The following is a 25,987-nucleotide window of genomic DNA, read 5'->3' as shown; positions in this document are numbered from 1 at the left end:
CAGGCCATATTCCTATCATAGGAATGATGCAGGGCGCAAGACAGCATTGACAGCTTCTCATTACTGTCCAGTCCAGCTCTGTCACTGTGGGGTCAGGCTTGAAACTTATTCAAAATAAGATCCATACATTGAAGAGAATGCACCACCATACTGATACTCACACGTATGAGTATTCTAAGATGTTGATATGTCACAGGTTAGTCTGCACCTTTTTTTGTCGTCAATCTTTGGATTAAATATAAAAAAGTGTAGAGGTAGAGCAACAAGACATATCACACAATACCATTAGAGAAACAGCCTATAATACATGGTTTAGTCACACATATCCCCAGTCCATAATCAATAAACAATGGCAATTGCCAGGGATAGATCAAATTTAATAAAACATCCAAAACTGCAGTCATTAAAAACACATCTTTCTAACGCTAAAAGTTACCTTTGATTCTGCAAATACAGAAGTCAACATTATGAATTCTTCCAGGCACTGAAATGGGAATAGGGAATGGCATGCAAAATACATTTCAGCATTTTAATAGTACACCGTTCAGAGAAACAGTGTAATAATTTAAAACTCATTTAGTCGCCAGTTGACGTGCATGTTAGTCAATGACATTGTCTAGCCGTAAAAAAAAAAAGAGATGCTCTGCTTTTTTGACACCACACTCCAAAAAGCAAGTTCTGCAGGCTCTAGTTTTGTCTAATCTTGATTATTGTACAGTAGTGTGGTCCAGTGTGGCAAGGAAAGACCTAGTTAAGCTGCAGCTGGCCCAGAACAGAGCGGCACGTTTTGCTCTTAATGTCATCAGAGGGCTGATATAAATACTATGCGTGCCAGTCTCTCTTGGTTAATAGCTGAGGGGAGACTGACTGCATCACTTATATTTATAAGAAACAATGTGTTGAAAATCCCAAAATTGTTTGCATAGTCAACTTACACACAGCTCTGACCCACCAGACATGCCACCATGGGTATTTTCATAGTCCCCAAATCCAGAACAAATTCAAGAAAACGTACAGTATTATATAGAGCCCTAATTGCATGGAACTTCCTTCCATCTCATAATGCTCAAATGAACAGCAAACCTGGTTTCAAAAAACAGATAAAGCAACACCTCTCCCCTATTTGACCTAGTTTGTGTGTATGCATTGATATGTAGGCTACATGTGCCTTTTTTTAAATGCATGTAGTTCTGTCCTTGAGCTGTTCTTGTCTAATGATGTTCTGTATTATGTGTCATGTTTTGTGTGGACCCCAGGAAGAGTAGCTGCTGCTTTTGCAACAGCTAATGGGGATCCTAATAAAATACCAAAATAGAATGAGGCGGGAAGCACGAAACAACAAGAGATATCTTCAGTAAGGCTTCTCTCCATTAACTCAAGTTCAAAGGAGGCACATTGCAACTAAAGAGCGGTGGAGGAAGACAATTGTACGTACTCATGCTGTTCCTGTTAAGATGCTTAGTATAGTCGAAAAATAATCTCACTTTTCCTATTGCCAATCTTAGTTATCATTTGCTTTAAAACATCTCATAAATATAAACTGAGTTTTTTTTTTTTTTTTTTTTTTTAAATCAAAATGTGCTGTATCATCATGTAATTCCAACATACATACATCAAATATTCTGTACAGGTGGAGAACCCCTTTATGTGTATCAATAGCCAGCTGTTACAGTACAATTGCATATGGGGAGAAAAAAAATAGAATGAGGCTGCGAGTGAGCATGTGTATAGTTGGAGAATGGCCTGTGTATAGTTGGAGAATGGCCTGTGTATAGTTGGAGAATGGCCTGTGTTATAGTTGGAGAATGGCCTGTGTTATAGTTGGAGAATGGCCTGTGTTATAGTTGGAGAATGGCCTGTGTTATAGTTGGAGAATGGCCTGTGTTATAGTTGGAGAATGGCCTGTGTTATAGTTGGAGAATGGCCTGTGTTATAGTTGGAGAATGGCCTGTGTTATAGTTGGAGAATGGCCTGTGTTATAGTTGGAGAATGGCCTGTGTTATAGTTGGAGAATGGCCTGTGTTATAGTTGGAGAATGGCCTGTGTTATAGTTGGAGAATGGCCTGTGTTATAGTTGGAGAATGGCCTGTGTTATAGTTGGAGAATGGCCTGTGTTATAGTTGGAGAATGGCCTGTGTTATAGTTGGAGAATGGCCTGTGTTATAGTTGGAGAATGGCCTGTGTTATAGTTGGAGAATGGCCTGTGTTATAGTTGGAGAATGGCCTGTGTTATAGTTGGAGAATGGCCTGTGTTATAGTTGGAGAATGGCCTGTGTTATAGTTGGAGAATGGCCTGTGTTATAGTTGGAGAATGGCCTGTGTTATAGTTGGAGAATGGCCTGTGTTATAGTTGGAGAATGGCCTGTGTTATAGTTGGAGAATGGCCTGTGTTATAGTTGGAGAATGGCCTGTGTATAGTTGGAGAATGGCCTGTGTATAGTTGGAGAATGGCCTGTGTATAGTTGGAGAATGGCCTGTGTATAGTTGGAGAATGGCCTGTGTATAGTTGGAGAATGGCCTGTGTATAGTTGGAGAATGGCCTGTGTATAGTTGGAGAATGGCCTGTGTATAGTTGGAGAATGGCCTGTGTATAGTTGGAGAATGGCTTGCGTATAGCTCGTTTGCTTGTGAGCGCAGCAGCACTCTTCTCCGTTCTCTCAGAGAAATACTGGCGTATCTTGTCCCGTTAGAAGGCGATATGTAGAGGCTGGCATTGTCTTCAAGTGAATCTGTTCAGAAAGATGAGCAGTTATGAATGTCAAAGCTAATAAAGAGAAAGTAGGCTTCTTGAAATTAAAGTGTTAAATCTAGTGCTTCTGATTTGGGGGGGAAATCCTCTCACCTCCCCGACTGCGTTAGTCAAAATGTGGATGATCTTCTCGTGAGGAGTGGCTACCACACTCTGTCCGTTAATTTCAATGATGCGGTGTCCAACCCGGATGCCACCTCTCTCCGCAATCCCTCCACGCATCAGACTGCAGATCTGCTCAAGGCAACATGGGTATGAGAAAGATACAGAATGAAAAGATACACGAGAGAGTTGAGGTGATTGAAGGTTGTGAAGCTATGAAAGTGGGCAATTTACCCTTTTTGCTTTACTACTATGGACTTTCATAAAATGGATGTCGTACAGGTACTATTCAATCGAAAAAAATCTGTTTCAGACCACATTGATTTTAGATTAACTTTATTCAAGACCATGTTCGCAGTGAGAAACAAAAAATAATCTCAAATGCATATTACTCACTACTGACTGGACAGGGCCTGACCCAAATAAATATTGACATAAATAAAACATTAATAACCTGAATGTTAGATCCTGTCTGGGAGTTGAATACATATACATCGTTTTTATTTTAATAAAAATGTAGAGTAAAATGATATAAAAAGTAAATGTCACTTACAATGCCGTCCTCCACACTGAAGCCCAACTGAAATTTTGGGTCCGGTCGCTTGATTATAGCCATGGTGACGGGAGGGCAGTGGACAATACTGAGCTTCACCTCGGCTTGGTTTTTCAAATCCTTTTATAAAAACAACAAAAAAGGGGAAAATACATCATACAAATACTGGAGAGATTCCTGCAACATACATTTCTATGTCACCTTAAAGTATCCATTCACTATCTAATTGCATTCTGTGCTCCGTACATGAAGAAAGGCATTCACAGAATGGGTATTGTGTGTGTGCATCCGTGCATGTGCGGGGCACAGAACATTAGGTAAAGAAATCCAACATCCTACCATCAAGTCCAACCGCATGCCGAAATGATACTTTAGAAGGCAAACATTTCCACCAATTGATCTCCCACTCGACACGTCACCCGCATCAGTCTATGCCAGGGATCATCAACTAGATTATTTTCTAGAGTAGATAGTCAAGGGGCCGGGCTGCAAATTGACCGGAAGCCCAAAAAGATATAATCTGTCTTACAAACCTTGATTACATTTGTATATGATCATACACTGAGTATACAAAACATTAGGAACACCTGCTCTTTCCATGACAGACTGACCAGGTGAATCCTGTTGAAAGCTGATGTCACCTGTTAAATCCACTTCAATCAGTGTAGATGAAGGGGAGTGGACCGGCTAAAGAAGGACATTTAAAGACTTGAGACTATTGAGACATGGGATGCGTGTGTGCCATTCAGAGGGTGAATGGGAAAGCCAAAATATTTAAGTGCCTTTGAACGAGGTATGGTAGTAGGTGCCAGGCGCATCAGTTTGTGTCAAGAACTGCAAAGCTGCTGGGTTTTTCAAGGAATGGTCAACCACCCAAAGGACATCCAGCCAACTTCACACAAATGTGAGAAGCATTGGAGTCAACATGGGCCAAATAAAAATAACCTGTGGGCCGCCAGTTGGGGAACCCTGCTGTATGACTTCAGCAATACAGCACCATCTAGTGTGCATTCTACGAACTACATGATAGACAACCAACAGTCACAGGAACTAGTGAAACAGATGCACAACACAACCCCCTCTTACCCGTATGATACTCTGGCAGGTGGTTATGGGGAGGCCCACAAGGCTGGTGCTATTGACAGACATGATGCGGTCTCCAATGCTGAGGGCCCCGCAGCGCTCTGCAGGGCCACCGTGGAGTAGGTTGGCCACCACCACCGTGGGCAGGATGGACCCCCAGCCCGACTCCACCACCGCCACCCCCACTATCTCCCCGGGAGCCTTGGAGATGGACACCTGGACAGACAGCAGGAAGGTGGTTTTAGAGAAAGATGGAATTTCATCTGGGTGGTGTTCAGTAGGGAAACAAATTACAAGATGTAAAACAGTTGACAAGTTCAGGGAGTACCTAACCCAATTTAAACATGATTTTATCTTAACGCTACACAACATTGATGTACATTTCACTAAAATCATGAAATGTATGGATCTGTTTCATCGGTGTCTTGAGCAAAAGAGTAAGTGGCTGTTGCATAGTGTAAAACCACAAATACCTCTGGTTTATTAAGGACAATATTATCTCCATGAACAACCAAATGTTAAAAAATATTGTTATCTAGGCAAGTACTTCCCAAAGCTCTCATCAGGGATCACCAGATGTTTCACACATTTGTTGTTTCCCTGAATTGGCAAACCTGATTCGATTAGTTAAGGGCTTGGTGATTGAATCAGTAGTGCCAGTTTAGTGCTACAACCAATATGTGAAACGTCTGGTGGTCCCCAAGGAGAGGGTTGAGAATCCCTGCAGGGAGGAATACCGCATTTGTAGACCTACATTTAAAAAGACACCCCGGCTGGTCCTAACAACAAGGTGCTAAAATTGAGTGTTACTGTACCTCTCTGATATTATCTGAATCAGAAAAGTGCACCAGGTCTCCGTTGTAGAGCTCCTGTGTGCCCAGGTAGTCACTGTACTCGCTGGGCTTTAGCTCGCTGGCCTTGATGCCGTTGGCATGGAGGAACTGCTGGTAGGCCACACCGAAGGCCTGGCCAATCGCCTGAGCGATCACCTGTGCCTACATGCAGGAAAGTGACAGTGAGTCAGTGGGCGTGTTCAGACATGTTCCAGACTGGCAGCCAACAGTATGGTAATCCTTTACATACCTGTTCCATCTCACAGAGTAGTTCAAGTAGACAAAATAGGCTGTGGCTAACGTATTATTAAACCGAACCTTAACCTATAATAATCTAATGAACTGCTAATTAGTGTTTCCTCCTGTTAATCGACTCCTGGCATGGAAAAATAACCTGTGTGCCAGGTTGTTTCTTTCTGTATTCAATAAAGCTGGTTTACCTAGTTGCTTAGGCAAAACAACGACAAGTTGGCTCAAGTACTGTAGAAAAAGACTGGCACCGGAAATAAAATAACAGTTCAACCTAATTATTTTCAACAAAAAAAACACAAAACATATTGAACATAAAGTTGTACGGTTTCCACTTGGCTGACTCACATCATCAGAGTTAAACACATGGCAGATCATGCAGCACTTTTTCTGTGGCCCGGGGGAGTTGGCCCCGGTGGGGTTCTCCTCCTGGCCTTTACGGCCCACTGCCGGCTTCCTGCGGGCCATCAGGACCACGATGCTGCCGATGTCTGCGATATAGGAGATCATCTGGAGAGGGTGGTCCATCATGGCCTCCTATAGGAGAAGCAGGAGGGATGAATGTATAGAAACTGTTTACTAACACTTTATTTGGTATTTTTTTATTATTCTTTATTTAACTAGGCAAGTCGGTTAAGAACATATTCTTATTTACAATGACGGCCTACCAAAAGGCAAAAGGTCTCTTGCGGGGAAGGGGGCTAGGAATAAAAATGTATTAAATAAAAAATATAGGACAACATACATACACACACATCACGGTAAGAGACAACACAACACTACATAGAGAGACCTAAGGGGCCTCCCGGGTGGCGCAGTGGTTAAGGGCGCTGTACTGCAGCGCCAGCTGTGCCACCAGAGACTCTGGGTTCGCGCCCAGGCTCTGTTGTGACCGGGAGGTCCGTGGGGCGACACACAATTAGCCTAGCGTCGTCCGGGTTAGGGAGGGCTTGGCCGGTAGGGATGTCCTTGTCTCATCGCGCACCAGCGACTCCTGTGGCGGGCCGGGCGCAGTGTACGCTAACCAAGGTTGCCAGGCGCACGGTGTTTAATCCGACACATTGGTGCGGCTGGCTTCCGGGTTGGATGCGCTGTGTTAAGAAGCAGTGCGGCTAGGTTGGGTTGTGTATCGGAGGACGCATGACTTTCAACCTTCGTCTCTCCCGAGCCCATACGGGAGTTGTAGCGATGAGACAAGATAGTAGCTACTAAAACAATTGGATACCACGAAATTGGGGAGAAAAATTAATTACACATTTTAAACATTTAAAAAAAAGAGAGACAACAACATAGCATGGTAGAGACCCAACAACACAAAGGGCAACATCACGCAAAGCAGCCACAACTGTCAGTAAGAGTGCCCACGATTGAGTCTTTGAATGAAGAGATTGAGATAAAACTGTCCAGTTTGAGAATTTGTTGCAGCTTGTTCCAGTCGCTAGCTGCAGCGAACTGAAAAGAGGAGCGACCCAGGGATGTGTGCGCTTTGGGGACCTTTAGCAGAACGTGACTGGCAGAATGGGTGTTGTATGTGGAGGATGAAGGCTGCAGTAGATATCTCAGATAGGCCTCACTACTCCCTAAGAGGGTTTTAGAAATGAGCATCAATCAGTGGGTCTTGCCACGGATATACAGAGATGACCAGTTTACAGAGGAAAATAGAGTGCAATGACGTGTCCTATAAGGAGCATTGGTGGCAAATCTGATGGCCGAATGGTACAGAACATCAAGCCGCTCAAGAGCACCCTTACCTGCTGATCTATAAATTACGTCTCTGTAATCTAGCATGGGTAGGATGGTCATCTGAATCAGGGTTCGTTTGGCAGCTGGGGTGAAAGAGGAACAATTACGATAGAGGAAACCAAGTCTAGATTTAACTTTAGCCTGCAGCTTTGATATGTGCTGAGAGAAGGACAGTGTACTGTCGAGCCATACTCAAGTACTTTTATGAGGTGACTACCTCAAGCTCTAAACCAACAGAAGAAGCAAACTCATCTTACCAAACCACATTACCTTTGTTTTGGAGGTGTTCAGAACAAGGTTATGGGCAGAGAAAGAATGTTGGACATTAAGAATGCTGTGTTGTAGAGCATTTAACACAAAATCCAGGGAGGGGCCAGCTCAGTATAAGATTATCATCTGTTCAAGAGAGCTTCCTGCCTGAGCTACAGTGGGGCAAAAAAGTATTTAGTCAGCCACCAATTGTGCAAGTTCTCCCACTTAAAAAGATGAGAGGCCTGTAATTTTCATCATAGGTACACTTCAACTATGACAGAAAAAATGAGAAAAAAAATCCTGAAAATCACATTGTAGGATTTTTAATGAATTTATTTGCAAATTATGGTGGAAAATAAGTATTTGGTCAATAACAAAAGTGTATCTCAATACTTTGTTATATACCCTTTGTTGGCAATGACAGAGGTCAAACGTTTTCTGCAAGTCTTCACAAGGTTTTCACACACTGTTGCTGGTATTTTGGCCCATTCCTCCATGCAGATCTCCTCTAGAGCAGTGATGTTTTGGGGCTGTTGCTGGGCAACACAGACTTTCAACTCCCTCCAAAGATCTTGTATGGGTTTGAGATCTGGAGACTGGCTAGGCCACTCCAGGACCTTGAAATGCTTCTTACGAAGCCACTCCATCGTTGCCCGGGCGGTGTGCTTGGGATCATTGCCATGCTGAAAGACCCAGCCACGTTTCATCTTCAATGCCCTTGCTGATGGAAGGAGGTTTTCACTCAAAATCTCACTATACATGGCCCCATTCATTCTTTCCTTTACACGGATCAGTCGTCCTGGTCCCTTTGCAGAAAAACACCCCCAAAGCATGATGTTTCCACACCCATGCTTCACAGTAGGTATGGTGTTCTTTGGATGCAATTCAGCATTCTTTGTCCTCCAAACACAACGAGTTGAGTTTTTACCAAAAAGTTATATTTTGGTTTCATCTGACCATATGACATTCTCCCAATCTTCTTCTGGATCATCCAAATGCTCTCTAGCAAACTTCAGACGGGCCTGGACATGTACTGGCTTAAGCAGGGGGGCACATCTGGCACTGCAGGATTTTAGTCCCTGGTGGCGTAGTGTGTTACTGATGGTAGGCTTTGTTACTTTGGTCCCAGCTCTCTGCAGGTCATTCACTAGGTCCCCCCGTGTGGTTCTGGGATTTTTGCTCACCGTTCTTGTGATCATTTCGACCCCACGGGGTGAGATCTTGCGTGGAGCCCCAGATCGAGGGAGATTATCAGTGGTCTTGTATGTCTTCCATTTCCTAATAATTGCTCCCACAGTTGATTTCTTCAAACCAAGCTGCTTACCTATTGCAGATTCAGTCTTCCCAGCCTGGTGCAGGTCTACAATTTTGTTTCTGGTGTCCTTTGACAGCTCTTTGGTCTTGGCCATAGTGGAGTTTGGAGTGTGACTGTTTGAGGTTGTGGACAGGTGTATTTTATACTGATAACAAGTTCAAACAGGTGCCATTAATACAGGTAACGAGTGGAGGACAGAGGAGCCTCTTAAAGAAAAAGTTACAGGTCTATGAGAGCCAGAAATCTTGCTTGTTTGTAGGTGACCAAATACTTATTTTCCACCATAATTTGCAAATAAATTCATTAAAAATCCTACAATGTGATTCTCTGGATTTTTTTTCGAATTTTATCTGTCACAGTTGAAGTGTACCTATGATGAAAATTACAGGCCTCTCTCATATTTTTAAGTGGGAGAACTTGCACAATTGGTGGCTGACTAAATACTTTTTTGCCCCACTATGTTGTTGATGTAAATTGAGAAGAGAGTGGGGCCTAGGCTCAAGCCTTGGGGTATTCCCTTGGTGACAGGCAGTGGCTAAGAGAGATGTTTGGACGTTATACACTGCACTCTGAGCTAGTTAGCAAACCAGACCAAAGACCCCTCAAACACCAATACTCCTTAGCCAGCCCACACGAATGGAATGATCTACCGTTTCAAAAGCGTTGGCCAAGTCAATACATATAGCAGAGCAACATTGCTTAGAATCAAGGGCAATGGTGAAATCATTGAGGACCTTTAAAGTTGCAGTGACACATCCATAACTTGAGCAGAAACCAGATTGCATACCAGAGAGAATACTATAGACATCCAGAAAGCCAGAATTGACTGACAAGTTTTTCTAACACTTTTGATAAACAGGGCAAAATAGAAATAGGCCTATAACATTTAGGATCAGCTTGATCTCCCCCTTTAAATAAAGGACGAACTGTGGCTGCCTTTCCAGGTCCATACCCAAACAGTTCGAACTTATAATTTTAAAAATTAATCTCTCCAGAAATAAGTCTCTCACTGTTTCCGCCTGCAACCGACCCCCCTCAGCTCCCAGCTGTGCCCTGGACACCATTTGTGAATTGATCGCCCCCCCATCTAGCTTCAGAGTATGTTCTGTTAGTTGACCTAAACTGGGATATGCTTAACACCCCAGCAGTCCTACAATCTAAGATAGATGCCCTCAATCTCACACAAATCATCAAGGAACCCACCAGGTACAACCCTAAACCTGTAAACAAGGGCACCCTCATAGACGTTATCCTGACCAACTGGCCCTCCAAATACACCTCCGCTGTCTTCAATCAGGATCTCAGCGATCACTGCCTCATTGCCTGTATCCACTACGGGTCGCCAGTCAAACGACCACCCCTCATTACTGTTAAACGCTCCCTAAAACACTTCTGCGAGCAGGCCTTTCTAATCGACCTGGCCCGGATATCCTGAAAGGATACTGACCTCATCCCGTCAGTTGAGGATGCCTGGTCATTCTTTAAAAGTAACTTCCTCACCATCTTAGCTAAGCATGCTCCGTTCAAAAAATGCAGAACTAAGAACAGAAAAAGCCCATGGTTCACTCCAGACCTGACTGCCCTCGACCAGCACAAAAACATCCTGTGGCAGACTGCAATAGCATCGAATAGTCCCCGCGATATGCAACTGTTCAGGGAAGTCAGGAACCAATACACGCAGTCAGTCAGGAAAGCAAAGGCCAGCTTTTTCAAGTAGAAATGTGCATCCTGTAGCTCTAACTCCAAAAAGTTCTGGGACACTGTAAAGTCCATGGAGAACAAGAGCACCTCCTCCCAGCTGCCCACTGTACTGAGGCTAGGTAACACGGTCACCACTGATAAATCCATTATAATCAAAAACTTCAACAAGCATTTCTCAACGGCTGGCCATGCCTTCCTCCTGGCTACTCCAACCTCGGCCAACAGCCCCCCTCCCCCCCCGCAGCTACTCGCCCAAGCCTCCCCAGCTTCTCCTTTACCCAAATCCAGATAGCAGATGTTCTGAAAGAGCTGCAAAACCTGGACCCGTACAAATCAGCTGGGCTTGACAATCTGGACCCTCAATTTCTGAAACTATTCGCCGCCATTGTCGTAACCCCTATTACCAGCCTGTTCAACCTCTCGTATCGTCTGAGATCCACAAGGATTGGAAAGCTGCCGCAGTCATCCCCCTCTTCAAGGGGGGAGACACCCTGGACCCAAACTGTTACAGGCCTATATCCATCCTGCCCTGCCTATCTAAGGTCTTCGAAAGCCAAGTCAACAAACAGGTCACTGACCATCTCGAATGCCACCGTACCTTCTCCACTGTGCAATCTCGTTTCCGAGCCGGTCACGGGTGCACCTCAGCCACGCTCAAGGTACTAAACGATATCATAACCGCCATCGATAAAAGACAGTACTGTGCAGCCGTCTTCATCAACCTTGCCAAGGCTTTCGACTCTGTCAATCACCATATTCTTATCGGCAGACTCAGTAGCCTCGGTTTTTCTAATGACTGCCTTGAATGGTTCACCAACTACTTTGCAGACAGAGTTCAGTGTGTCTAATCGGAGGGCATGTTGTCCGGTCCTCTGGCAGTCTCTATGGGGGTGCCACAGGGTTAAATTCTCAGACCGACTCTTTTCTCTGTATATATCAATGATGTTGCTCTTGCTGCGGGCGATTCCCTGATCCCCCTCTACGCAGACGACACCATTCTGTATACTTCTGGCCCTTCCATGGACACTGTGCTATCTATCTTCAAAACGAGCTTCAATGCCGTATAACACTCCTTCCGTGGCCTCCAACTGCTCTTAAAGGCTAGTAAAACCAAATGCATGTTTTTCAACCGTTCGCTGCCTGCACCCGCACGTCCGACTAGCATCACCACCCTGGATGGTTCCGACCTAGAATATGCGGACATCTATAAGTATCTAGGTGTCTGGCTAGAGTGTAAACTCTCCTTCCAGACTCATATCAAACATCTCCAATCTAAAATCAAATCTAGAGTTGGCTTTCTATTTCGCAACAAAGCCTCCTTCACTCACACCGCCAAACTTACCCCAGTAAAACTGACTATCCTACCGATCCTCGACTTCGGCGATGTCATCTACAAAATAGCTTCCAATACTCTACTAAGCAAACTGGTTGCAGTTTATCACTGTGCCATCCGTTTTGTTACTAAAGCATCTTATACCACCCACCACTGGCTCCAGGTCATCTACAAGTCCATGCTAGGTAAAGCTCCGCCTTATCGCAGTTCACTGGTCCCGATGGCAACACCAATCCGTAGCACGTGCTCCAGCAGGTGGATCTCACTGATCATCCCTAAAGACAACATATCATTTGGCCGCCTTTCCTTCCAGTTCTTTGCTGCCAGTGACTGGAACGAATTGCAAAAATCGTTGAAGTTGGAGACTTATCTCCCTCACCAACTTCAAACATCTGCTATCTGAGCAGCTAACCGATCGCTGCAGCTGTACATAGTCCATCGGTAAATAGCCCACCCAATTTACCTACCTCATCCCCATACTGTTTTTATTTATTTACTTTTCTGCTCTTTTGCACACCAGTATCTCTACCTGCACATGACCATCTGATAATTTATCACTCCAGTGTTAATCTGCATAATTGTAATTATTCGCCTACCTCCTCATGCCTTTTGCACACAATGTATATAGACTCTTTTTTTTATTTTTCTACTGTGTTATTGACTTGTTAATTGTTTACTCCATGTGTAACTCTGTGTTGTCTGTTCACACTGCTATGCTTTATCTTGGCCAGGTCGCAGTTGTAAATTAGAACTTGTTCTCAACTAGCCTACCTGGTTAAATAAAGGTGAAATAAAAATAAAATCTAAATAAAATGGGAACCTCCCTAGAGAGAAGATACAGTTTAAAAGGGTCAGAGATGGGCTTGGCGAAGATAGGGGCAGCAACCTTAAAAAAAAGAAAGGTCTAAACCATCTGACCCAGTTTAACTTCATATGGCTGCAGGGGCAGTATTGAGTAGCTTGGATGAAAAGGTGCCCATTGTAAACGGCCAGCGCCTCAGTCTCAGTTGCTAACATATGCATAGTATTATCAGTATTGGATAGAAAACATTCTAAAGTTTCCAAAACTGTAAAAATATTGTCTGTGACTATAACAGAACTGATATTGCAGGCGAAACTCTGAGGAAAATCAAAACAGGAAGTGGCTTTTATTTTGAAAACTCCATGTCTCATAGCCTCCCTTTGCTCCATTTAAAGGGATATCAACCAGATTCCTTTTCCTATCGCTTCCTTAAGGTGTCACCAGTCTTCAGACATAGTTTCAGGCTTTTATTTTGAAAAATGAGCCAGATAGATAACATTGCGTCAACATTGCGTCACATGAGTTTTGCTCACGCAAGAGTTTGGACAGCTATTGCTTTTCCCTCTCCTACTGTGAAAGACATTTGCGGTTGATATATTATCGATTATATATTTTTAAAACAACCTGAGGATTGATTATAAAAAACGTTTGCCATGTTTCTGTGGACATTATGGAAACTATTTGGAATTTGTCTGCTTTGTCGTGGCCCCTCTTTCCTGTGGATTTCTGAACATAACGAGACAAACAAACGGAGGTATTTTGGATATAAAAATCATCTTTATGGAACAAAAGGAACGTTTGTTGTGTAACTGGGAGTCCCGTGAGTGAAAACATCCCAAGATCAAAGGTAAACGATTAATTTGATTGCTTTTCTGATTTTCGGGACCAAAGTACCTGATGCTAAGTGTACTTAACGTTTTGTCGTGCGATCGATAAACTTACACAAACGCTTGGATTGCTTTCGCTGTAAAGCATAATTTCAAAATCTGACACGACAGGTGGATTAACAAACGGCTAAACTGTGTTTCCCTATATTGCACTTGTGATTTCATGAATATAAATATTTGTCGTAATATTCATTGAATGTAGCGCTATGCTATTCAGCGGTTGTTGATGACACTTATCCCGTTAACGGGATTGCAGCCATAACAAGTTAAGGAGCTCCTTTAGCACCTCGGACTCAGTGACTGCCTGCAAGGAGAAACTTTGTAGCAGGGCAGGGGAAAAAGAGGGAGAAGCATTGGGGATAGTCGCATTAGAAGGGGTGGGAGATTAGGAAATGTTGGACGGGCAAGGAGGCATTGCTGAGTCAAATAGGAATCCTGACTTAATGAAGTGGTGATTTAAAGAGCTCAGCCATGTGCTCCTTGTCAGTAACAATCACATCATCAACATTAAGGGACATGGGCAGCTGTGAGGAGGAAGGTTTATTCTTCAGGTCTTTAACCGTTTTCTAGAATTCCTTGGTGTTAGACCCACAGAGAGAGAACTGCTCCTTAAAGTAACTAACGTTGGCCTCCCGGATAGCCTGAGTGCACTTATTTCTCATTTGCCTGAACAAGAGCCAGTCAGCGTGTGCTGAGTCTTTCGCCAAAAGCAATTCTTGAGGTGGAGGAACTCTGCAAGATCACGGTCAACCCAGGGGCTGAACCTTTAGGTGTAAGTTTAACACTAATGAAAAAAATCCATGATAGATCCATTCCCACTGGGTCTAACGACAAAGATGGCCAGGCTAGTTTAACAGTAACCACTATATATCTAGGACCAGCCAGCCATTAAGTAGGGAAAAAGCTGAAAAACTGTCACAAAATTCATTTGCCTATTCAACTGTACAGGCTGAGTACGACGCAAATTAGACACTTTTATTCAAGGAATGCTACTTTGTCATTCATTCAAACCAAACCTGTGTGTCTGCGCTGAGGACTTTGATGCGCTGAGTGGAGATGAAGAGATCCACCTCAGTCATAGGCTGAGACTCTCCCTCTGGGGCCTGGAGAAAGACAAGAGCAGATGTTTTGATGACACAATCTAAAGCAGATCACTGCTTTTTAGCAGAATGATCTGTCTGACCCATTCTGGCACTTATGGCCCCCCCACTTCCCACTTATCCCAGTCAAAGCTGTACTCTATCCTGGCACCCCAATGGCGGAACAAGCTTCCCCCTAACGTCAGGACAGCACAGTCCCTGCCAATTCTCCGACCACGTCTAAAAACCTACCTCTTCAAAAAGTAGAAGGGGAAAAAAACACCCTGCCATTGAAATTGCACCTTTCTTTTCTTACTAGCACTGACTTTGCAGTCATAGATGCTTTATTGAGGAAAAGTTTTACTGTAGCACCAACCCACAGCGGGGAAGAAAACAAGGTTCTGCCGCAGCACACTCTAAACCCTAGCAGTCTCAATCGACTGAGATATATGGTTGTCTTACCTTAAGATAAATGCACCAAATTGTAAGTTGCTTGGGATAAGAGCATCTGCTAAATGACTAAAATGCCAAAAGTAAACTTACTTTGATCCTGTCCACAGCCTCTTGGGCCTGTTTCATTCGGGCATTGGTGGAAGGGTTTTTGTCAGACTTGAGCTGGGTGGAGCCCAGGTACTTGGCCCCAAATATGACCCCATCCAGGAGGTCATCTGGGTCACAGGGGCCAGGCACTGACACAAAAACAAAGTGACTTATCAGAAATGTATTACTATTGTTATTACTGCTATTATTATTAATATTGAGATTCCAATAAAAGAAGCACAGAAGTTTTACATAGCCTGTGTTTAGCTTACCATCTTTATAGGCTGGGTGGTCCTCTGTGCCCTGTAAGTGAAGAGGTCAATGATAATTGAACAAAGTAAAAGACACAGCTCATTTGAACCAATCAATCATCAGCAAAATAATTTATACTTTACTAGAGGTCGACCGATTAATCGGAATGGACGATTAATTAGGGCCGATTTCAAGTTATAACAATCGGTATTTTTGGACACTGATATATATATATATATATATATATATATATATATATATATATATATATATATATATATATATATATATATATATATATATATTTTAATATTTTACACCTTTATTTAACTAGGCAAGTCAGTTAAATAATGACGGCCTAGGGTTGGTGGGTTAAATGCCTTGTTCAGGGGAAGAACGACAGAATTTTACCTTCGTTTTTGCAACCTTCTGGTTACTAGTCCAACGCTCTAACCACCTGCCTTACATTGCACTCCACGAGGAGACTGCGTGGCAGGCTGACTACCTGTTACGTGAGGGCAGCAATAAGCCAAGGTAAGTTGCTAGCTAGCATTAAAATTATCTTATAAAAAACAATCTTAAAATAATCACTAGTTAAACTAGCAATATCAACCACCATGTGTAGTTATCTAGCGTGTCATGCGTTGCATATAATCGATGCGGTGCCTGTTAATTTCTCATTGAATCACAGCCTACTTCGACAAACGGGTGATGAATTAACAAGCGCATTTGCGGAAAAAAGCACTGTCGTTGCAACAATGTAACCAAACCATAAACATCAATGCCTTTCTTTAAAATCAATACACAAGTATATATTTTTAAACCTGCATATTTAGTTAATACTGCCTGCTAACATGAATTTCTTATAACTAGGGAAATTGTCACTTCTCTTGCATTCCATTCAAGCAGTCAGGGTATATGCAGCAGTTTGGGCCGCCTGGCTCATTGCGAACTGTGTGAAGTCCATTTATTCCTAACGAAGGCCGTAGTTAATTTGCAAGAATTGTACATAATTATGACATAACATTGAAGGTTGTACAATGTAACAGCAATATTTAGACTTAGGGATGCCATCCGTTAGATAAAATACGGAACGGTTCCATTTTCACTGAAAGATAGTTTCTGGATTCGACCATTTTAATGTCCAAAGGCTCGTATTTCTGCGTGTTATTATGTTATAATTAAGTCTATGATTTAATAGAGCAGTCTGACTGAGCAGTCGTAGGCACCAGCAGGCTCGTAAGCATTCATTCAAACAGCACTTTTGTGCATTTGCCAGCAGATCTTCGCAATGCTTCAAGCCTTTCAACTCCCGAGATTAGGCTGGTGTAACCGATGTGAAATGGCTAGCTAGTTAGCGGGGTGTGCTCTAATAGCGTTTCAAACGTCACTCGCTCTGAGACTTGGAGTAGTTGTTCCCCTTGCTCTGCATGGGTAACGCTGCTTCGATGGTGGCTGTTGTCGGTGTGTTCCTGGTTCGAGCCCAGGTAGGGGCGAGGAGAGGGACGGAAGCTATACTATTACACTGGCAATACTAAAGTGCCTATAAGAACATCCAATAGTCAAAGGTACATGAAATACAAATCGTATAGAGAGAAATAGTCCTATAGTAACTACAACCTAAAACTTCATACCTAGGAATATTGAAGACTCATGTTAAAAGGAACCACCAGCTTTCTTATGTACTCATGTTCTCAGCAAGGAACTTAAGCGTTAGCTTTTTTTTTTTACATGGCACATATTACACTTTTACTTTCTTCTCCAACACTTTGTTTTTGCATTATTTAAACCAAATTGAACATGTTTCATTATTTATTTGAGGCTAAATTGATTTTATTGATGTATTATAGTAAGTTAAAATAAGTGTTCATTCAGTATTGTTGTAATTGTCATTACAAATAAATACATATTTCTATTTTAAAATCAGCCGATTAATCGGTATCTGCTTTTTTAGGTCCTCCAATAATCGGTATTGGCATTGAAAATCATAATCGGTCGACCTCTATACTTGACCGAACAAAAAATATTGTGAAGTGTTGGTCCCATGTTTCACGAGCAAAAGAAAAGAAATGTTCCATACACACAAAAATTGTATTTTTGAAATGTTGTGCACAAATTGGTTTTTCAACCCTGTTAGTGAGCATTTCTTCTTTGCCAAGATAATCCCTCCACTTGACAGGTGTGGAATATCAAGAAACTGATTAAAAAGCATGATCATTACACAGGTGCACCTTGTACTGGAGACAAAAAGCCACTCTAAAATGTGCAGTTTAGTCACACAACAATATCACAGATGTCTCAAGTTGAGGATGCGTGCAATTGGCATGATGACTGCAGGAATGTCCACCAGAGCTGTTGCCAGAGAATTGAATGTTCATTTATCTACCATAAGCCGCCTCCAACATTGTTTAAGAGAATTTGGCAGTACGTCTAACTGGCCTCACAACCGCAGACACGTGTAACCACAACAGCCCAGGACCTTGGCTTCTTCAAGTGGGAGGGCCTATGCCTTCCCAGGCACACCCATGGCTGTGCCCCTGAGAGTAGGGCCTAATGAATTTTAAAATTGTTGAAATTGTTGCATGTTGTTTATATTTTTGTTCAGTATTATAACACCACCATTAATCATTAATAACCATCTTTCAGCATGTCACACCTACCCGCTCACTGTTCTCTGCATCGTTGACCTCCTCTGGAGCCTCCTCCCCTAACTTCATCCACACAGGCTCTGGGACCTCATCCTCGGGGATAGAGTCAACAGAGTCATCTATGTGGCGCAGCCGCCCGCTGTTCCCAAAGTGGTCCCAGAACCTCTCCCCGTCCTCCTGGTTGTAGGAGACAGACACCACCGCATCCATCTCTTCTCTCCGGGCCATGTAAGGAAGAACATGGGTATCAGAGGGACTGGGCTGGGGAACCCCGATCTCTGTACACTCCAGCAGCCCTAATAGGTCTCTCTGTTGACTCTCAGAGAACAGCAGCCCCGAGGCCTGGTTCAGGTTCTGCTCTGGTAGGAAAGGGCTGACGTCAGTCAACAGAGATGGGCCTGCAGGGTCAAAGTCCGAGGACTCAGAGAACGCTGATGGTGCAGGGTCAGTGCTTGAGTTCCTGGGGAAAGGGCTTTCTCTGATGACTTGGAGTCGGTTCAACAGGTGGTGGATCCGAGTGTGGTCTTCGTCACCTGGTCTCCAGATCTCAACCTTCTTCTCTTCCTCCACCACTCTTTCCTTTTCACAAGGATCCAGGATCCGTTCAGTTGGGGTTCTATCCTCAGGAGCAAAGTTGATTAGCTCCTCCTGGCTAACTGCCACAGGTAAAGCTACAGTGTCACTGGTGTCCAAGAGAGGTAGGGACTCACCTACTCCATCCACGGCAGATAGGGACTCACCTAGTACATCCTCTGGACTGTCCACAGCGACAGAGGGAGGAAAGCCGGGATCATCCATCTCTTCCACTGACCCTGCTTCACTAGAGTCGTCTGACCTCCAGTCCAGAGGAGGGGGCTCTATCAGGTTAAAGGAGTCCAGGTCCTCTGATTCAGGGTGGGAAGCCTTGGAGGCAGCTTTATGTGACTGGCTTTGACTGTCTGGATCACCTACAGCAGGTCCACCACAAGCAGTGTTCTCCTGTTGAGGTGAGGCATCTGTTTGTTCCACCTTGTTTCCAGCAGGGCAATTATCGGCCTCCATTTTCTGGATAGGAGTACGGGTCTTTGGCAACACATCAACAAGTTGACATGATAGAGACTCCACATACAAGCACCTTTCAATGTCTTGTGGGGTGTTTCGGCAAAGGTTGAGCCATTTAAAGGGGTTACTATACTGTTTCACTGTGAAAGTAGACCATTTTAAAAACATACATTAAAATATATTACTTAATGAATAATCATTTATATTTACACCATCAAATTGCATATCCTCTAACACTATCCTACAGTAATCAAAATTGTAAATGCTTTTCACATCCCCCATTTCTTGTGCAGGGGATAATGAAAGCACCCTGTTTGTCTTCATTGACCTATGTCCAAGAAAGAAGTGCTGCTATTGCTTCAGGCTCAAAGTACATGTTATGGTCATGTGACACCAAGTCCCCTTTGTGAAACTAGCCTGACAATACGGTATGTTTGTATTCGTATTAAGCTACTGTCGTCATTGCAACATTTTCTCCATATGTTACAAAAAAAAGCTGTAACCAATATAAAACAATTATCCTAGCTAACATCATAAGTAATTATGATGGTGAGCTATTTAACACTTACAAATACAAGACACCAGTCTTCCCAATAATGACACTGAAAACATATAATTATGCTTGCACTGCTGTTAGCTAGAGAAATTGCAGTATTACATTGTTGTAGCCTGACTGAATCACCAGAGCTAATTTGCTAACGTTAGCTTCATTTAGCTTAGCTAACGCGTTAGCAAGTATGGCTAGCTACTCAGCTAACTTTCAGCTAATTTACAGCCAATAAGCTTTAGTAATCTTCCTGCTGGTTTGCGAACAAGTTAAGGACATTTAGGGCGATATTGGCAGTACCACCCTAACTGACATGATCCAGATGCTCACCCTGTTAAATTCTGGATCCGATGAATGCTTGAACTTTACTGCCACGGATGAAGTTGACGTGGCTGGGAACTCTTTTGCAACGAAACAAGTCAGCAATATAGCAGTGTCTTCGTAGTAATAGCTACACTTTTAACAACACTGTGCTGAGTCAATTAGCAGTACGTCCGTCTCGAGTATGAAACATAAAATGCTGCTGCTGTTGTATGCATCTCTACTACAGAGTTACATAAATTGTTTCGGTGGTCTTCTCTCTGCCGCTACAAACCATGTTGATGTAGTGCGCATGCGTAAAACTGAGTTAAGTCATGCTCAATCTATTGTCAAACTGAACTTCATACAGTGCCTTCGGAAAGTATTCAGACCCACTGACTTTTCCACATTTTGTTACGTTACTTATTCTAAAATGGAATAAACATTTTTAAATTATCTACACACAATACACCATATTGACAAAGCACAAACAGGCTTTTAGAAAATGTTGCTAATTTATTCTAAATAAAAAATATCAATAACTTATTACATAAGAATTCAGACCCTTTGCTATGAGCCTCGAAATTGAGCTCCGGCGTATCTTGCTTCCATTGATTATCCTTGAGATGTTTCTACAACTTGATTGGAGTCCACCTGTGGTAAATTCAACTGTTTGAACATGATCTGGAAAGGCATACACATGTCACACAGTTGACAGTGCATGTCAGAGCAAAAACCACACCATGAGGTCGCGGGAATTGTCCGTAGATCTCCGAGACACATATCTGGGGAAGGGTTCCAAACAATGTCTGCAGCATTTAAGGTCCCTAAGAACACAGTGGCCTCCATCATTTTTAAATGGAAGAAGTTTGGAACCACCAAGACTCTTCCTAAAGCTGGCCACACTGAGAAATTGGGGGAGAAGGGCCTTGGTCAGGGAGGTGACCAAGAACCCGATGGTCACTGACAGAGCTCTAGAGTTCCTCTGTGGACATGGGATAACCTTCCAGAAGGACAACCATCTCTGCAGCACTCCACCAATCAGACCTTTATGATAGAGTGGCCAGATGGAAGCCACTGCCCGCTTCGAGTTTGCCAAAAGGTACCTTAAAGCCTCTCCGACCATAAGAAACCCGATTCTCTGGTCTGATGAAACCAAGATTGACCTCTTTGGCCTGAATGACTAACTATCTGGAGGAAACCTGGCATCATCCCTACGGTGAAGCATTGTGGTGGCGGCAGCATCATGCTGTAGGGATGTTTCTCAAATCAAATTTTATAGGCCACATGCGCTTGATTAGCAGATGTTATTGCGGGTGTAGCGAAATGCTTGTGCTTCTAGCTCTGACAGTGCAGTAATATCTAACAAATTACACAACATATACCCAATACACACAAATCTAAGTAGAAATTAATTAAGACTATATACATATGGACGAGCGGAACGGACTAAGATACAGAATAGTATAGAAAAACAGTATACATGAGATGAGTAATGCCAGATATGTAAAACATTATTAAAGTGACCAGTGATTTCTCGTCTATGCCTATAGGCAGCTTCCTCTAATGTGCTAGTGATGGCGGTTTAACAGTCTGATGGCCTTGAGAGAAGCTTTTTTTCCAGTCTCTCGGTTCCAGTTTTGATGCACCTGTACTGACCTCGCCTTCTGGTCAATAGTGGGGTGAACAGGCAGTGGCTCGGGTGGTTGATGCCCTTGAACTTTTTGGCCTTCCTGTGACAAGCCAAATTTCTTTAGCCTCATGAGGTTGAGGAGGCTCTGTTGCGCCTTCTTCACAACACTGTATGTGCGGGGGTGGTCCATTTCAGTTTGTCAGTGATGTGTACGCCAAGGAACTTGAAGCTTTTCAGCTTCTTTACTGCGGTCCGTCGATTGGAGGGGGGGGGGGGGGGGGGGGGTGCAACCTCTGCTGTTTCCTGAAGTCCACAATCATCTCCTTTGTTTTGTTGAAGTTGAGTGAGAGGTTGTTTTCCAGGCACCACACTCACCTCCTCCCTGTAGTCTGTCTCATCATCGTTGGTAATCAAACCTATTGCTGTTGTCTGCAAACTTGATGATTGAGTTGGAGGCGTGCTTGGCCACGCAGTCATGGGTGAGCAGGGAGTACAGGAGGGGGCTGAGCACACACCCTTGTAGGGCCCCAGTGTTGAAGATCAGCGGAGTGGATGTGATGTTTCCTACCTTCACCGCCTGGGGGTGGCCCGTCAGGAAGTCCAGGGTTCAGGCCCAGGGCCTCAAGCTTAATGATGAGCTTGGAGGGTACTATGGTATTGAATGTTGAGCTATAGTCAATAAACAGCATTCTTACATAGGTATTCCTCTTGTCCAGGTGGGATAAGGCAGAGGATCAAGGGAAAGTAGAACAGAGCAAAATACAGAGAGATCCTTGATGAAAACCTGCTCCAGAGCACTCAGGACATCAGACTGGGGCGAAAGTTCACCTTCCAACAGGATAACGACCCTAAGCACACAGCCAAGACAACACAGGAGTGGCTTCGGGACAAGTCTCTGAATGTTCTTGAGTGGCCCAGCCTGAGCCCGGACTTGAACCCGATCTAGCATCTCCAGAGAAACCTGAAAATAGCTGTGCAGCAACGCTCCCCATCCAATCTGACAGAGCTTGAGGATCTGCAGAGAGGAATGGGAGAAACTCCCCAAATACAGGTGTTTCCAAGCTTGTAGCGTCATACCCAAGAAGACTCAAACCTGGAATCGCTGCCAAACGTGCTTCAACAAAGTACTGAGTAAAGGGTCTGAATATTTACGTAAATGTAATTTCAGTTTTTTTTTTTTTAAGAAATGTACTTTGTCATTATGGGGTATTATGTGTAGATTGAGGGAGGGAGGGAGGGAGGGAGGGGAGGGAAACAATGTAATACATTTAAGAATAAGGCTGTAACATAACAAAATGTGGAAAAAGTCAAGGGGTCTGAATACTTTCCCAAATGCACTGTATGTGATTTATATATAATAAAAACAGGTACATTATGTAATTTAACTGTCTATTTTATTCTAGGAAAATTGTGAACAAAAATTACAATTCATCACTGTTCACAGCAGCTGATATTTTCATTGTCGAGCCTGTTTCTGTGGTTGAAATAGTCGCCACAAATGTTGTGTTGACGTTGTTTGATTGGTAATGTTCATAAAACCATACTGAAAGGGCAATTGCTACTCTGAGATAAAGTTAGGATTATAATTTTACAAAAAAATGTATTGGTGCCAAAATGCCAAACAATTAATGTTACAGCAATATTGTTTATATCTAACGTTCAGAATTCAAAAAAAAAAAAAAGGTTAAAAAGGTTAATTCATTTAATTCATTTAATTAAAATGTAATAGATATTCTATATTTTTTCACTTCACATTCCATGGGTTTATGTGAGAAATACTGAGAGTCATAACAAATAATTGTGCCTAGCTAGGAGAAACAGTAGGCCAGCTGAACATGACTCAACTCAAGCACAGGCGGACAGAGCTTCCCATGCTTTACTGTATTCCTACTAGTAACAAGTCAACTTAAAATATGTCTGGGCTATGTTCAACACCACTGAACAGTTGGTTTAAAAACAGACAATAGTCAACTGTTGCATCTGGTTGTGGAGCTTTGTCAAGAAAAGAGAAACAAACCATTAATTACCAACACTGGGCACAACGATGTCATCCAGAACAGGGTTTGATGTTGAATGTTCCCCAAATTTCAGTAGATTTTTCAACAAATGCTGATTGGGTTATCAAATGTGCTAGTCAAAAAAAGAAAAGATTTGTCAAAGCAATTAGACTAGGCACTGACTGCTTGACTGGCACCCATCTGGATCAAGCCAATCAGGGATGACATGGTGCCCATAAGTCCAACTAGCCAATTGGGAAAGCATCCTGCCCAGAGGAAACCAGGGGGCATCCAATGAATGGCATTACTCAGATCTGCCATGCTGCTGAGAATACTGAGGACCTCCCCTTGCACCTGCCTCCGGAGCTGAGACCTGCTGGCAACAGTTCCCTCACTGGAGAGAGACAAATCAAACCCAAGATACGTTTATATACACTCATTGGTTTAGCAACACACGTATCTAGTATCCTTACCTGAAATGTCCTCCCAATTGATGTGATGAATATGCATTGGGAACGCCAAGATTCCATCAATATATTTTACGCAATGGAACACAGTCATTGACACACACACACACACAGAGACAACACAAGTAAACTGATTCAGTATTGACCCGACTCACCTACTGTCGCCTCGTGTTGACTTCCTTAACTTCTTCCGCAGCAGCATGACAACCCTCATAGACCTAGAATGAGAAGTGTGTATGGTGAAGAAAACTGGCTTATAGCCATTCTACATGCCTCCCCACTATCACTGAGTGTTTCAAATCCTGTCCAAAGCAATAGGCTACATTCGAAGGAAAGCTTCATGCCAAAATCTGTACTGTAAGTATGCCAATGTAATCTCGTCCACCAGCCAGCTCCAAACTGAACCACTCTCTACAGTAGAAATTGAGCCTGGGAACAAGGATAATAGCAACTTTTAGTACTTTGGCCATATACCAAATAGTGAAAGTTACAATGCTGCTAGCCTAATTGAAGAGTGCCTCAGATTTGTTTTGTAGTATGAAACCATCAGTGGAGAAATATTATTACCTGAAAACGCCTAAAAGCAGAGATACTCCCCAGAGTATACCGCTTAGTAGCCACCATTTGTCAGACTTAGCACTGATGATCTTGGCATCGGCAGCCCACGCTATATGTTCACAAGGGTAATACAACTGGTCAGCCACATTATTCAGCACAGACATCCAGCGCAGTGCAGAATCTTCTTCCTGGAGAGAGGGACATGCATGTCAATCTAAAGAAAGTGTCAATTCTATTCTAAGTCTCTGGCCCTCAATCGCTCACTACGGGAATCTGGCTTTAATTAGTTTCAATTGTGTGTTGACACTGACATGCTTTGATATTGAAGTGGGGCTATTGCCATGTCTTGAGACACAGATGATGGCTGGCTATGTCATTTCAGAAACCTTTCATACAGGGCATTTCTGGTCATAGAAATAGACCAGGGTTTCCCAAACTCAGTCCCCCAAGGTGTGCACATTTTGTTTTTTGACCTAGCACTGCACAGCTGATTCAAATAATCATCATAACTAATCACCAAGCTTTGAACATTTGAATCAGCTGTGTAGTGTTAGGGCATAAAAACCAAAACATGCACCCCTAGGGGTCCAGAGGACCGAGATTGGGAAACGCTGCTATAGTCTCATTGCTCACCCCGGCTCCAAGACCATAGCTTTGTGAATATGTGAGCATGGAGAGGTCATCGAAGAGTCGAAGTACAGTCCGACAGTGGCTTAGCTGTGCAGAGAACAGTAGGAGGCTCTTTCCAAGCTGTGCGGATGACAGCCCTGGCTTCTCAGACAGAACCCCACCAACCAGCTGGGACCCATAGCACAGTGTCCTTATCTGCCCACAAATATCCCACATAACACAAGGCCATTCTATTAGGAAGAATGTGGTGGTATGCATATTCATTTAAATAGGGCAATGACTCAACATTTGTCATATTTAAAATGAAATAACTGAATGTTTTGGTGGGACACTTACCACTTTATCTCTTCCTCTGTACGACTCAAGCACATTCACAAGCGACTCCAATGAATTTTGCATTATGTAAACACACTAGTAGCGGTCTGCAAGTCAGGTGTACACAGCTCTGTTCACTCGAATGGAAATCAAATTGATCCTGCCGGTGTTGACTGCAACGTCAAAGCGTCAAAGTAACAAAGATCTGTAAATGCACGTGACAGATGTCATCTTGTTCAGCTCGAAGATCCACACGAAATTGTGTGAAATAGTACCAAAAACAGGTTTCCTCTACAATCTGTGACACAGAAAAAATGGTGTTGTACTTTGAACAGGAAGTGTTCAATGATATATTTACGATATGCAGGCAGTAGTAAT

General features: G+C 43.2%; 2 protein-coding genes across 5 annotated transcripts; both read right to left on the bottom strand.

The window, feature by feature from the left end:
- Positions 1-354: 354 nt before the first annotated feature.
- On the bottom strand, positions 355-20,328 carry LOC139371137 (amyloid-beta A4 precursor protein-binding family A member 3). 4 transcript variants are annotated; one of them, XM_071111449.1, is made up of 12 exons: positions 20,040-20,328; positions 18,134-19,302; positions 15,494-15,524; positions 15,225-15,370; positions 14,619-14,705; positions 5,918-6,106; positions 5,303-5,482; positions 4,491-4,703; positions 3,405-3,524; positions 2,843-2,983; positions 2,475-2,729; positions 355-1,787 (listed from the first exon to the last, which is right to left on the bottom strand). In XM_071111449.1, the coding sequence occupies exons 2-11, from the start codon at positions 19,160-19,162 to the stop codon at positions 2,658-2,660; spliced, it is 2,208 nt and encodes a 735-aa protein (XP_070967550.1). In that variant the 5' UTR covers positions 19,163-19,302; positions 20,040-20,328; the 3' UTR covers positions 355-1,787; positions 2,475-2,657. The 4 variants fall into 4 exon arrangements, with proteins under 4 accessions (XP_070967550.1, XP_070967462.1, XP_070967375.1 ...); XM_071111361.1 differs by having other exon boundaries at positions 355-2,086; positions 2,431-2,729; positions 20,040-20,313; XM_071111274.1 differs by having other exon boundaries at positions 2,431-2,729; positions 20,040-20,313.
- A 2,691-nt stretch (positions 20,329-23,019) lies between these two features.
- Positions 23,020-25,959, bottom strand: LOC139415351 (peroxisomal biogenesis factor 11 gamma). Its single transcript, XM_071163429.1, has 5 exons — positions 25,631-25,959; positions 25,298-25,489; positions 24,674-24,852; positions 24,262-24,324; positions 23,020-24,033 (listed from the first exon to the last, which is right to left on the bottom strand). The coding sequence occupies exons 1-5, from the start codon at positions 25,691-25,693 to the stop codon at positions 23,811-23,813; spliced, it is 720 nt and encodes a 239-aa protein (XP_071019530.1). The 5' UTR covers positions 25,694-25,959; the 3' UTR covers positions 23,020-23,810.
- Positions 25,960-25,987: the final 28 nt, after the last annotated feature.

Source organism: Oncorhynchus clarkii, chromosome 1, assembly GCF_045791955.1.
Source record: "Oncorhynchus clarkii lewisi isolate Uvic-CL-2024 chromosome 1, UVic_Ocla_1.0, whole genome shotgun sequence".
NCBI classification, from domain to species: domain Eukaryota; kingdom Metazoa; phylum Chordata; class Actinopteri; order Salmoniformes; family Salmonidae; genus Oncorhynchus; species Oncorhynchus clarkii.
The sequence above is the reverse complement of the archived record's forward strand: the minus strand, read 5'-3'. Positions and strand labels throughout refer to the sequence as shown.